The sequence below is a fragment of the Poecilia mexicana genome, unplaced genomic scaffold (genome assembly GCF_051168715.1).
Source record: "Poecilia mexicana isolate PSO_F unplaced genomic scaffold, ASM5116871v1 scaffold_19, whole genome shotgun sequence".
NCBI lineage: Eukaryota > Metazoa > Chordata > Actinopteri > Cyprinodontiformes > Poeciliidae > Poecilia > Poecilia mexicana.
In genome coordinates, this window is record NW_028263388.1 from 15,140,619 (window position 1) to 15,155,222 (window position 14,604).

Genomic DNA, 14,604 nt, shown 5'->3' on the forward strand with positions numbered 1-14,604 from the left:
AAAGTGCACTTTATCTTTACCATGACTGCTGTTCTGGTTTCTTTCCATCGGCTGTCCGTTTTCTTTTTTTTTTGCTGGTTTAATGTAGTCCATTATGTGAGCACTTCAGTCCACCAGCCGATTCCTCTTAGACATTCCAACACCCAGATAAAAATATGCAGTGGCTGCCTTATAATCTATGGAATAGTTCGTCCCTGAGAATACACACACTGCTAAGACCGTGCAATTATTTAAACCTGGGCTACATATTATGTGGAAACCAATAATTTTGACCCAAATAGAATTCCTTTGAGATGCTGCTATCAAAACATGCTGGAAAAACTGATCCAGTCCAATCTATTGATCTGTTATTTATTTTGTTGCTGGGCAGCTTGACTCATTTCCAACTTTCCCTTTTTAAGTCTTCACATCCATCTGCTCATGGTTACATCTGAGTCGTCATGTAAAAACATCCTTGGCAAAGTTATTATTAGTCACACGCAATGCTTCAACATGTGGAAACATGTGGCTGTATTGTTGTTTTCTGTAGGCACAACTCAGTTTAATATGTTGGACCAAAAGAAATTACCGTAAATGTTAAAACTGGAGTATTAAAAATATTTTTCGGTGTTTGTTTGTGTGAAACATGATTATACTTGCATAAATTTGCAAAGTTAAAGAGTTCTTCTCTGCCACACATCACGCTGTGTGGTGGTGGTCCTGCTGCATTGTCAATGGAATAATTAAAAAGGAAAACTACAATGAATTCACCTTAAATTAGCCACCCAACAGGTATGAAACTTGGACAGTGTGGGGATGTAACAGGAAGATGATCCAAACCACATGTGCAAACTGGTTTTTCCATACATTAAAGCAGGCCGGCTCCAATTTTCTCAATACACCGACCTCAGCGATGCTGAACATGCATGAACAGCTTAAAACCTGGGTCTGCTCCAGGAAGTGAATCAATTCAAATGAACTCCACCAATTCTGAAAAGAAGACAGGTCAAATTTCAAGGCGGAATTGTCCCAGAACCTTGGTGATGGAGACACAAAGCATCTGGCTTCTCTGCAGCTTGCAGTGTTGTTTTTAAGCAACTGCATTTGTTTGGAAAGAAGTACAACTTAAATAAATGTTTAGAAGTTCCGAAACAATAAATCCATGCTAAAGACGAGAATAAGAAGTTTTTAAATATGTATTTATACACAGTAACATAGATGTGTATGCACTGCTTTGCACAGCTGGGCTGAGGACAGCGTATTGGCAGCTGAGTCAGGACGTCATTAGTGCGGGAAAAGACTAGATATGACTAAAACTTGAACAGAGAGCCAAACTAAATCCAAGGTCGATTTGTAAAATCTTTCATATGATGAGCCGAGCATTACAAGTTGGCAAGAAGCTACACAATAAAAAACATGAAGGTTTATGTCTAATTTAAGAGATCCGAGCATTCCTTTTAGCCGCAACTGAAAGCCAAACTGAAAGCTTAGCATTTAAAATGATAAAATGATGCCTTCACAATGGTTCATACCTGAAGAGGTCATGACAAAGTGATCAAAATCCTCCCCTATGGGTTTGGAAATCACCCACTGACTGTTAAAAGATATATCCTACAAAGGCGAACATGCACATTGACTTCATTGTTGTTTTTCCATCCCAGAATCTTAAATGAATCCCAGACGTTGTCAAATATCAGAGATTTAAACGTTAAGCTCGGAGGAAAAATGTGATTCACGCTCACATTTATCAACCTTAACATGAAGAATGTGTTGTAGTTTCCAGGTACGCTTGGCTGCCAGGCAGCTCAGAGACATAATGAAGACTAATTATATCAGCAGGTTGCGCTAGACAGGTTCAATCTACCACTGAAGGACGGAACAGGATCTTACCACCAGCACAAGGATCATGGGACCTTGGTAGATGTAGTCGGTGTACACACCGGGTCGCTTCCCAAACCAGCACCTGGAAAACCAATAAAAACATTCTGTCAAGTTTAGATATCACCAAAGAGGAGACATTTTATTACGTCACATTTAGCATTTATTCATATTATTTACCTGTTTATTTATTCTCACTTGTGTTTCAGTAAAAACAAATTGTTACAAATAAATCTTTGCTTTGGATAGTGCACAAGAAAACAGTGGAGTGATTCAAAAGTGCAGACGTATTTTCCAATTTCATCACAAACGTAAAGAAGGACAAATTCAAAACTCATATTCAGACATATATATGTTTTGCTCAAATCAAAGATTGTTGCCGGAATCAAACAATAACCTAGTAAAATGCATATCTGATGCGAGATCTCTTTCTTTCTATTTTATTGGTACATTTTTTTTTTTGCTCTTGTGACTTTTAGAATCGTGGTGGGAAGAAGGGCAGAGAGAAGTGGTGGAAACATCCAAATAAATAGCTCTCGGAAAAGGTCTCCAATCCATGCAGATGGCGCCCCACAATCTTCAGAGTGTAAGAGCTCAAGACCTCAGGGTTCAAAAGGCTTTTAGCTTAGGGTTGGAGTTATTGTCAAATGCCATTTAGTTCACTGTGTTCTTTAAAAAAAAAAAACTAAGATTATTTTAGGAAATTCACCATTAAACTGTAGAAGTGGAGTTGTTTGTTCTTGATTTTATAATATTGATATTTTTTCTGTTTGCCCTGTTAGCTTTTGTTAAATAGTAGAACTATGCGTTAGGTTTTTAATAACACATTTAAGCTTTCATTCCAACACAATTATTATTGGTTAAATTATAATTTTCTAATAACAAAACTTACTGGAGAGCCAAGGTGAATTAAAGGATATTTTATCTTTCCTTATTTTTAAAAAAATGCAGCCCCAGCCTTTGAAAAATACAAGATCAAAACATGGATAAAACAAAAGCATGCATTTAACAATTGTTATAGCAGAGTCACTGGGGACTGGTCCTTGGTACAACCTGGACAGGTAATATATTTTATTAATGACCTTTTTCAAAGCCAAAATCTTCAGCTAGTGAATAACACACTTTTTTGTAATTGTGTCTTATTTTGAAATATTTTGTCCAACTAAAACAACAGTTTTGCCAAAAGTTGAAATACTCTATAACATCATCAGGTTTCACAGCTCGCTTTCAATAAATCAAACAAAAAGATTTAAGCTTTTTGCCTAAAATGGTTAATCAAACTTAAATCTTCAGCTAGTGAATAAAACAAGTTTTCTTTCTTGTGATTTTGTCTTATTTTGAAGACTTTTTGTCCAACTACAGCAACTGAACTTGGTCTGTGTAACATTCTCAGGTTTCATAACTTGTTCTCAATAAATAAAAAAATAAAAATAAAAAAAAAATTAAAACTTTTTACCTAAAATGGCAAAAAAAACTTTTCTGAAAAATGAGCTCATTCAGTAACAGCTGTAAAAATAAAACACCCTGAACTGAAACTGTCCTGCAGCTTATTAAATCAGTTGGTTTATGTTTAAAGTTCACTTGCATCATTGTGTTTAGACATTTGTTAGGTGGATTTAAATTTAATAAACAGTGTTTCTCACTGTGTTTAATTTATGACTACCAGCATCTCTTTTGCAAATTTTCTCAGCTTCTCTTTGATGACCTACTGTTTGGGAAGATAATTCACACATTTTATGAGCAGGTACTTTAGCTGTTTTATTGGTTTTGATCATCTAACCTCATGCTAATGTCTCTACATTTTGATTCTGTTGTGGAAACATTTGGGTTGTTGTTTGGGTAAAAATATAGGGCTTGAGTTGAAAATGAAAACGGAAAAAAAGAGTTTAAAGAAAAACTTTAGAAGTTGATTTAAAAAAAAGTGTGGATATTTAGAAGGAAATTTAACTTTTCTACACCAGTTCAGGAGATTTGGTTGTGTACTTGGGGAAAAAAAAACACAAGACCAGTGGAGTAACATTTATAGTAGTTTTACCTTTTCTTCTACTCCTCTACTGCAATTAAAAAAAAGCATTTCTCTTCATCAATGTCAAAGTGAGCTCTATTGCAGGCAGAACTTTGTCCATGACTAGAAAAAAACATTTTGGATTGATCAGGAATGTATGCTTGAGTTATTTGAATCCTAACGCAGCTGTAATGATGACTTTGTCAAGTTTTGGAAAAAGAAAAAAGAAAGTTTCCTTCAGCTGAGTCAAAGATCTGTCAGGAGCATCTAGACACTCAGAAATGAAAAAAATAAATATGTCTGAGTGTGAAATTTGGAATGGTGTACCACAGGAAGCGCAGCACATACCGATGTCATAGGCACCACCTACTACTCATAGGTTGACTAATGACTAGACCACAGAGCTGTGGATGGACCAAATCTTAAAGGTGAGACACTGATATTCAGTCAGTGGAGGTATGAAAAGTAACAACGGTGAGATAAAATCAAGTTGTTCCCTTGACTATTGTGTAAATTTGTTTTTGTATGACTTCAACACTTTATGGTCAAGATAGCTTGTTCAAATACACAAGTGAAGGATGAGGTAGCGATGAGCTATATTAATTAATATATTTAATTCTTATTTGATAATTTGGTGACTACGCTATACAAATAAACTTGACTTGACTTGAATGTGTGTGACATATTTACTCTGATTGGTCATAAATGTGCAGTGAAGTTGAACACACTGAGGCAGAAAGCACCATGCTGAACAGATATGAAGCCTCTGTTTCATGACGTATTCATAGTCCAGGGAAGCAAGAAACCATTGGTTGGTTACATTTTAAACAATCCCAGATATTCTGATCAATTACAAAAAAACAATTAAATGGACATGAATTTTATAGGGCAGACAATAATGGCAGCACCAGTAATTTAGTAGAAACTATTATTATGAATGACTTAAGTCATATATTATTATGACTAATTAAATGTGTCATTTTCTAAATGCCATAATTTAATAGATTTTTCACTATGAGAAATATGCTGATGCAGGGAATAATGAGTTTATTTCAGAGCTGATAAGTGAATGTTGTATGTATTCCTAAATTTGGTTCACAGTTTTATTTATTTATTTTTTTATGCCAGATTGATTAATGTCAACATGTGAGGTCAAAAATAACCTAATAATCCAGCTTTATGGCTCTTTTTTCTTAGCTTTGTGTCTGTATTTGCATTCCCCTGTAGACTTGTTCTCTGCAGCTAATGGGCAAACAAACCAACTCTCTAGTATGTGTCAACACACATGGCCATTAAAGTTGATTCTAATACATTTGGTGCTCCAGTGAGTTTTTTCTGGCAGCAGGATGGTCCATGCGGGAGTGAATCATAATCAACTGTAGTGTATAACTTCATGGTAATGAAGGAACGTGTCCCTCACAACCTAATGGCTTCAGAGAAATATGATCCACAAGGCTCTGAATGTGTGTGTGTGTGTTTTTTTTAACAGGTTTGCCAACAATAAAAAAAAAAGAAAAAAAAAAAGAAATCAGTAGACTCGCTAATAATTCAGTGACTCACTGCTGGGAAACAGAGGCAATTCTTACTATAGCAATACGCGGAACAGGAGAACAAGCGCTCCCAATCAAGTTGAAAATAGTGTCTGTGCTGATAAATAATACAGCCAGTTCCACAATGCTAATTTAATTACAACAGATAATTAATACACATTCATTTTGTTAATGTAATTTGGTTTGGCGTTGCCCTTTTCCTTTTATTACCGGAGTAGTTCAGTCTCGAATGTCAAAAGCAGTCTTAGAGTCAATGACTTACTTCTCGTTGTCGTAGTACAGCTTCCCGATGGCCCACGCCACAATTATAGGGAAAGGTATACCTGAGGGGCGAAGAAACAGCAGAGACACAGTGACAGATTGTTCCTTCTCTGCTCATCAAGTCACACTACCTTCTATGAAATTTCTATTGAAATATGAAATTTGACCTGCTTTTTTTTTTCCTCTTTTTTTTTTAAAGGCAGAGCATCAACGCCTGCCAAGCTCTGTCAAAAGGAATCACTGTTTCCATGCTGTTATGCATATACATGCCAAGACTTGTCACCATCCAACTGTTTCTACGTGTATGAATAAGGACCAGATGATAATCCAGAGCGATGTGATGATTTACAGGCTTGTAGAAGTTTAATAAGGCAGACAAACAGTAATTACCAACATCTAAATGATGCTACCAGAGGCATCAAATGGCCGTGCAAGCCTTCACGTCACACAGTCGAGTCTCAAGTTTCCTAATCTCAAGAAACTTTCTGCCTCATTAGTCACTTACCTCAGCAGTGAAATGCTAAACCTCGAGAGGATTTACCCAGAAAGCTCCTCCTAAGCAAATTAACATAATTTTTGTGACAAAACAAGGGCTCTGGAAGCCAGAAAGTTACTCAAGGCTAGAAAGAAGTACATTTTATTTATTGTTCTGGAATGCACTGCCATCATCTCATCACGCAGAAGTTTCCTGCAGCAAATGTAATTCAGCCAACACACAATGCACCTAATCTTAGCAGTATAGACGCTGGTTTGACAGTTTGGAAATGGGGAGCTTGTGAATTCTTCACGATACATTTCCCAGCTGCCACACGAAATCCCAGCGTCTCCATCCATTTAACTCTCCTATTGTTGGCAAAATTTCATCTAACCCTCAGTTACGTCTTTTGAGATTAAATGAACACAGAGTGGCTGGATAAAAAACTGGAGCATCTAAAACTTTTGACAAGGCAAACAATTTCTACCAATAAAAAAACTGAACCCCCCCCCAAAAAACAAAAAAGCAAAAAACAAAAACAAAAAAATTTGCTTTTCGACAAGTGAGTTTGAAGTCATGAACAACTGGATGAATAATTTTATTCTAATAACTATTCTGCTTTAATCTATTTTTACGAAAAAAGGAATACTTTGTTTTTAACACCTACGCCATGAATGTCCATATTCAGTCCTCAAAGGTTGCTGTCCTTCACTGACTATTGATCTAATTGACAAAATATATATTTTGCTAACCTCCAGAACTTCTTCACTTATTCTGGGTTTCCATATCTCGATCGCAAACAGCACTGTCCTGCGTTGTCTTGTTGCAGTTTGTCGACAAATTTACTCCAAAGTCCGATTTTAGGAGTGCTGACAGATATATTGCGCACCGAACAAGTTAGCATTTTTACGGTGGTGCTAGCAATTGTCAGAAAGCCAACACTTTAGCATATTGGAACTTAAACATCAGTTTCTATTAAGAAATGTTTACAGTTATTTTGGATCAATCTGGAAGAACAGTGATGTAGCGACTGCCAGGAATGTAACATCTACTGATAATGTAATCATCTTGGCCATTTTGAATGTAGTAAAGCCAGTAATTTAATAACTTGCCTATAATGCAATAAGGTGTTTAAGCAAATAAGGTAATAGCATTTTGTTAATTGTGCAGTTAGATACTATTCTGTTGGTTGTCACAACCTTTTCTGTTTAATTTCCTGAATGCATTTCTCAAAATACCCGTTTACAATTCTAAAAGTTTTCAAAAAAAGCTAGATTTGATTGAGCATTTCACACATGAAGATGTACATACACCAGCCGATGCAGATGAACATCCACTTGCGGAGCTTGTCAGTGGAGTACGTGAGGACGATCGCAGTGTGAAGGTAGCAGCCTTCTCCAAACATCCAAAAAAAGTTGGTGGAGTGGAAATAGTTGAATGAGGCAGTGACAAGTCGACACCAAAGCTGAGGAAATAATAATGATAAAAAAAACAACAACAATGTAACGAGGAAATAAATCTTTATTTGTGTCTTGTGATTCAAGACAGATTTTCTTGTTCAAATTCATTTATTTATCTATTGAGATGTAAGCAAAAACCTCCAGTCGTGAAAATATGGGTTTGATCTGTTGTTTCAGCTCGATCCAAATGGACCTGAGTATATCTTTTTTTTTTTTTTTTAATTAGGTGACTTCTTAGTCACAGTAAAGGGTTGGATTTTCTTGTTCATTTACTTAAGACAACATTCTCTCTGCACCAAACTTTCAGACAGGAGGTTAGACTTTAGGCATCTTTTCTGTTTTGTTTTTTGATTTTAGTTTAGATTCTTCTAAAAAAAAAAAAAAAAAAAAAAAAAATCCCATAATTTTTCTTTGCCGTCAAGATGAAAAGATAAATAAAATATAGAGACGAGAACAGATTTTGAGCTTCAGTGAGCAACTTGATGTCTAAGTTAACCTCCACTCACCACGTTACTTTCGTGCACCTCTGGGCTCATGGTCAGCTGGACGATGAACCAGGTGGCGTTTCTCAAGATGAAGGCGGTGATTAGGTTCCAGTGGATGATGTTTCTCAGACATCGGATACTCCTGAAGAACAACACGGGAGAATAAACTCAGCTCCTCAGACATGAACAATTTCATGTTTAACGACAGACTTCTGTTTGAAGACAAGCAGAGTCAGAACCGTACGCAAAGCAGAATTTAACCCACTAAAGCCGGACTCCACCGACCGGATCGCTGACCAAGTAGATAAAACTTGGTGGATTTATAGAAATAATTGAAATTTTGAGGAGAATTTTTATTTTCCAGTGCTCCTGACAGCATGCCAAAAATGTTAACATTTAAATCCTGTCGTCTTCACTGTTGTGTCAGGTGCCTAAAGGTGCCATGTTTCTTTAATGATGTAAATAAACCGACCCTGGGATACAATTAAGGAATCTGCCTAAGTGCCTCCAAGCGAGCGCTCAGAAATAGAAACACACAGCTGAATGGACAGAACAAGCCAGACTCAGACATCGTAGTGACAGCCTCATTTGTCGTCACCAGCTGACAGCATTATCAGCCAGTCAAGGCCCGCTCTCTCTTAGGCTGAGAGCGGGCAACATGATTTATTTTTTAGCACGCATACATTTTTAATAGGTGTCACTTGCACGGGCTTTGTGCTGACTGTGTCGGTGAGCATGGCCAGAAATTTTCCAGTTAGTTGGACTATTGTTTCTAAAAGAAAACGGTCTCCTCAGAACTCCCAAGAAAAAAGTGCATCAAAGCGACTTTAGAGACATGAAAGTTTAGGAGGCTAAAAATAAACACATTTGCGGCTCCATTAATTGTGTTGTTTGACAATTAGGTGGCTTATTCCTCTCTGGTTCTGCTCTAAGGATTAGCGAGGCTGCCGTGCCAAAACTATGAGGGCTTTTTATGCAAAAGGTCGTATTAATTATGATGCGTGACCTCACTTCCTGTGCTGATGTGCCGGTGGGGCCTGCTGGGTGTTAATTACAGGGAAAAGCTGAATCCTTCTGCATACAAATCGTAATGATACACTGTATTGTGCATTAATTGTTTTAGTTGATCTTATTAAGCAGCAGTCACACCACTTTCTGTAGCGGAAGATTGCACTTACCATGTCTATATTGAAGTAATTAGACATATTATGCATTATATTGGAGGCCAAATCAGTTCTAAATAGCAGCTGCTTTCCTTGGTTGGCGACATCCTGGAGTAACCTGAAGGCCTGCTGAGAGTTTAGTGTTGGATATACACATTTCAACCCTTGCAGTGAATGTAGTGCAGGATGTGGAGCATCCCAAGTCCAGTTCTTAGAACGCTACTATCCTGAAACTTTTAGATGCACTCCCTCTCCAACATGTCTTCATCAAATGGCTGAATTCCTGCCCTGCAGACCTGATAACGAGCGATTCATTTGATTCAGGTGTGTTGGGAAACTACAGGTTGGTGTCTCTTTAAGACTGGATTTCAGCACACCTGATCTGTAGAACGGTTTGTGAAATGTAATAGTAATAAATAATGTTCTTTGAATTAATCTGCAGTTAAACACGTATTGAGCTTTCACCTCTGACAAAGTTACACGCACTGCATCTTATTAAGAATCATTCACTCACTACAAAGTACCTTGTTCAGTGTATTGTAAGCTATGACACACTTTAGGCATTTTTACTTTTTAGACTTAAAGGTTTCATGTGTAGTTTTAGAAAAATACTTTACTAATGACTGAACAAAAATCCTGTGATTCAGTTTGGAGAAAACATCCTCCAAACACAATTTTGTATTAGCTTATGAAGGAGTTGTGTTGACAAAATTACTAAAAAGACCACAAAATAGGCACACACAAAAAAAATCTACACTAAAAGCCTGCTCATGTAGATTTTTTTTGTGTCAGGTATTCATTTCTGTTTTTTTCTTCTACTTTATGAAAAAGGAGCTCTGACAAAGAACCGAGTTCCCATACGGTACATGAAAATGTAGGCCAACATTTCTGCATTAGACATTCTAATTTAGTTCGTCTATCAGAGACATTGAAATTTGGTGTTTTATTACCTGTAGGACATAATCGTTACAAGAAACACTTGTAATTCCTTGTAAAAAGTGATCACTTACTTTTTAAATACTGAAATCGTTTACTCATTATCCTTTCCAGGCCTAGATCAGACTCTTATTGGGTGAGCCCAAATGGGTTGTGTTCCACCAGTCCAAAAATGTAAAGCACATTCGGAGTCCATACCTACTTTGTACCCACTCAACCTGACAACTGCATTAACATGTTGACTGGGGCTTAATCCTGCATGAAATGTTTTTATTATTTACACAACTGAAGGAGACCTAGAAGCTGAATTTTTCATCATTTCACAAAGTGGATCTCGAATATAGTGGCAAAAGGGAAATATTTAGGTCATTTGATCATGGATGATTTATGTGCCGTGTCAGCACTGTAAATAGTACGTAGAAGGAAAAGTGCCAAGCAGGTTTTAAAAGTCTTCAGATGAGATTATTTTCAGAGCCTCTTGTGTTCCCATTTACAGAAGCAATTAATGTGTTTTTTTAAGCTGTAGTGAAAAAGGATAAGCTGACATTTCATGATGCAGCTGTGAAAGAAATCTTCCCACTTTTTAAGTTGTATAGAATGGCACCTGATTTTGATTTATTCAAGAGTACTTCTTTACCACAAGTAGATTTAAATGGCTATATTTCACTGAACCCCTTCACACTTATGAAATGTAAGACTCTTTACTTTGTATCTGATGCTTTTCTCTCCTGTTTCAATCGTGACTTTTTTCTGTGTTGGCAAAAAAATGCCAACTGCAGCTACAATTTGAACTGACCATGATCTCAACGCTGTTGTTCAAAAACATCTATTACCGCCCTCATTTCAAACATTAATACACTGAAGCAGCAAAAGGGACACATCGTCGTTCTCAACCAAATCCAAAATAATTCAAACAATATTTTTTAGGAAATTAGAAATATATTTGCTCTAACTAGTGATTAAATGAAAGGGTGAAATTCATTCAGAGGATGTTGAAATACTCAGACATATATTGCAACCGCACAGAGAATTGAGATAATTAAAGTCACTTCTACCGTCTCTTATAAGTAATCTGTGCACAACCTTTCGCTAACTGGGAGACAGTATTGATTCTTCTGCTGTCTGGCCTAATCACCAAAGACGGGCACTGCAAACAGACGAGTTCCTGATGATTCAAAAGTCCTGCATGGGCTTATTTGCAATAAACCCGCGGTATTGCATAGTAAGCTTTTACACAGAGCGCATACATCACTCTGTCCTCAGTGACTGTCTTCAGAGTGAAGATCCACTAATGTTAGCTCAGCTTGAGAATTCACTGTAAATAAGTGATTGCATGTTGCAAACTCCGCTTTAATAAAACAACAAAAAAACAAAAACAAGGTTTAAGACACCAAAACAATAAAAAAAATAAAATAAATATTTTGTAGGAGATCACTTTTTAGATCTGGGGTATTTTCTGTTTATACACACTGCATATAAATAAAAATTACACCATCATACCAGCTTCAACTGGCGTCTTCACAAAGTTATTTCCTTCAGTTTTGGGGTTAATAAGCATATTAAACAGCATCCTTCTTGCAGTAAACAATTAATTTTATCAGTACTATCTTAAAAAATGAGCTAAGAAGGGTTGACAAATCAATTATTCTTCCACTTTGCTATTCAACAGAAAGCTTGGCTAAATCATAAGCTGGAAGGCTGTTGAGAGTGTTTGTTTAAAGATACCAGCACCTTTACAAAAGGTAAGAAAATATTGTTAACGACTTAACTGGCAGGGAATCTACACTGCTGTTAAGTGCCTAGACTATATTGGGTTATTTTACAGAAAGTCTATTTTTTTGCAGCAAATTTATGACGAAAAGTCTTAAATTTCAAATCTAATTGCGCCCTACCTAATTGCTCTTTTGTCTCTTTATGATGAGTGGATGGGCAACGATTGATAGCCAAGTGTTGGTAAACACAACATTTCAGTGGCTGGGCTACTAACAGCTAGACCTTTGTTCATCCTGAGCATTTAATACAAGGTAATAAAACACTTTTTTTTTCCTGTCAGAAATCCTTTTATTTTTTTGTGAAGAACAAAACACATGTGGAAGACGTAGAGCGCAGTGACGATAAAAGCATGCCAGTAAAGCTGAAGTCCAACAACAAGCAGAGTGCTATTAATTTTAGATGAGAGAGGAAGTATACTTAAACCACTGACATGTATATGGTAAAACGACACACAGCTCAGTAGATATCACTCAAATTCAAGTGAGTTCTCCGAGTAGCTCACTGTTGTGTTGCTAGAGAGGCACTTTACATCATCTAGAACATTTTGACGGAAAACCTTGAAATCTCCAGTTTCCATCCTTTACCTCACAAAGAGCATTACAAATGAATATAGCTTCCTTGTAATTCAGTGAAAACGTTTTGAAGTTGATCAATAATTTCAACAATACACTTGCATTTTGGTGGTATTAACTGGTAAAAAGCAAAGTTTTAAATGGTCAAACAAAACTTTGAGCGAACAACACATTCTTTGTGGGATCAATGTTTAATGAACACTAAGTAAAGCTATTATTAATGTAAAATCTACAGCGTAGCCTTTAAGTACATAATTGTCTGCAAAGGTGCAGATCACGCCATGTGATTTTAATCAGAGTAGTTAATGTCGCTTCACCTCCAGGTCACACAAAGGTGCTTAACATTTTCCATTCAGTTAGAGTGAATAGTTTGGTAGGCTTATCTTGTCAGCTAGAAAGCACAAATGCTTGTAAGTGTTAATTAAATCCCTTCTAGAGTCACTTTTAATTACACTTTCAAGGTTTAGGATGTGAAATGTTCTTACGGTGTTCTAAAAATGGCCAGAGGGCAGGTTTTTTGTTTTTTTTGTTGTTGCAGTTTTCAAAATTTTCAAAGGCCCAGCAAAAAAAAAAAAAAAAAAAAGGTTTGTAGGAAACAGCACTAAGCTGGATAAGGTTAGTGCAGAACTTCAGATGTAAAGAACCGGATAGGATGGGCCATCAGCAAACGAATCGCATAGCAGGTAATAAAAGATAAGCAAATCCCTCGTTAATAATCCAAACACACAATAAGTGGAAATATCCACAAGGAGCTCAGCACAGGCCAGCGAAATGAAATCCCGAGCTCTGGGCTTGAAGGAAACAGCTGCCAGTAGTAATTTTCTGGGACTCTCAGATCTTTACCCCCAATAATAAAAAAGGATTCTGCAGGCTGTTCTTTGCCATCCAATGATAGAGTTTAAAGTTTTTCAAAACAAATTGGTTCCCAGCTGCCAGAGATAAGGAATGTCGTTCATGTTCCTTGAAACCGCTGAAAAGATCTTATCTCAAAGCTCTTACTTCTTTTAATTTATGTTTCTTGGGTCGATCAGCTGTCAGAGAGGACTTACCCGGACTAAATGGGGGTTGGTGAACAAAAGACCTCAGAAGTTGTTTGATTAGATTTTACCCACCTTGGTTTGAATCGGATCAATTCTCCTTCACTATTAGGTCAGGTTTAGGCGACAGGCCTGTTTAAACATGTTTAATAACATATTAAGTTTCAAGCTGTAGGAACTCGCCTTCAATTAAGGTAACATGAGAACTTTAAAGCAACAGAAACAAACATTTAAATATAAAAAAAATCAGAGGTCGCTGGCTTATGATAACTGTTGTATCAGTACAAGCCCCGTTGTTGTCGTTGTTGTTGTTGTTTCTAAGATCTTAATGCAAATTGTCTCAGAACCTACGGTCATGAACAGCATAAGATTAATTAGTCAAAAACAAACATCAAAGATCTGAAAGGCAAGGCTCAGTGAACAAACCTGGCAAATTTAAAATAATATACACAAAAACACAAATACAAGCATCTGCTACATAGAGTTAAAACTATAGTTTTGGTTTGGAATTAATGAGACATGTGGTACCATTCAAGGAATGCACTTTTAAAATATTCACTTTGCAGGATAAATTTGTCAACAAAAAATAAAGACAAAAAGATAAAAAAAGATATACAAATTGAGATACATTTTTGGCATAGTCACATTTTTCCCCAGTGTAAACTTGTTAAGTCAACAATGTGATATAAGATGAGCTTTTGCAAATAAAATCAGAATAGCTCAAATTCAGCCTGGACTTTGTGATTTTCTTAAAGCATCATAATCCTTTGTTTGAACATCCAAATTTAAAAAAAAAGAAAGAAGCAATAAAAAGTGTCTTGCATCATTCTGGCATGTGAGGAATTATTTTTGGTGATATTAAGTGAGCTAGACAAGAAGGTCTTATGCTGATTTAATGTCAAATACTGGTGGAAAAATTTTTTCAGTGTATGCAATTATCTATTTCAATTGTACATCCTCACAAACAGGGGGTATGTGTTCCCTTTAAATCGTTTAGACTGGGTTGAACAACCCTCAGGACGGAGAAATC

General features: G+C 36.4%; 1 protein-coding gene across 2 annotated transcripts in view; it reads right to left on the reverse strand.

Moving 5' to 3' along the window:
• The window catches only part of LOC106917294 (corticotropin-releasing hormone receptor 1-like), an 85,115-nt gene that overhangs the window by 15,501 nt on the left and 55,010 nt on the right, over nucleotides 1-14,604 (reverse strand). For both annotated transcript variants that reach the window (XM_088016400.1, XM_088016399.1), the window contains 4 exons: nucleotides 8,115-8,235; nucleotides 7,460-7,613; nucleotides 5,675-5,735; nucleotides 1,870-1,942 (listed from right to left, as the gene is read on the reverse strand). In XM_088016400.1, coding sequence (XP_087872526.1) covers nucleotides 1,870-1,942; nucleotides 5,675-5,735; nucleotides 7,460-7,613; nucleotides 8,115-8,235 — 409 coding nt within the window. The remainder of the gene's footprint in view (nucleotides 1-1,869; nucleotides 1,943-5,674; nucleotides 5,736-7,459; nucleotides 7,614-8,114; nucleotides 8,236-14,604) is intronic.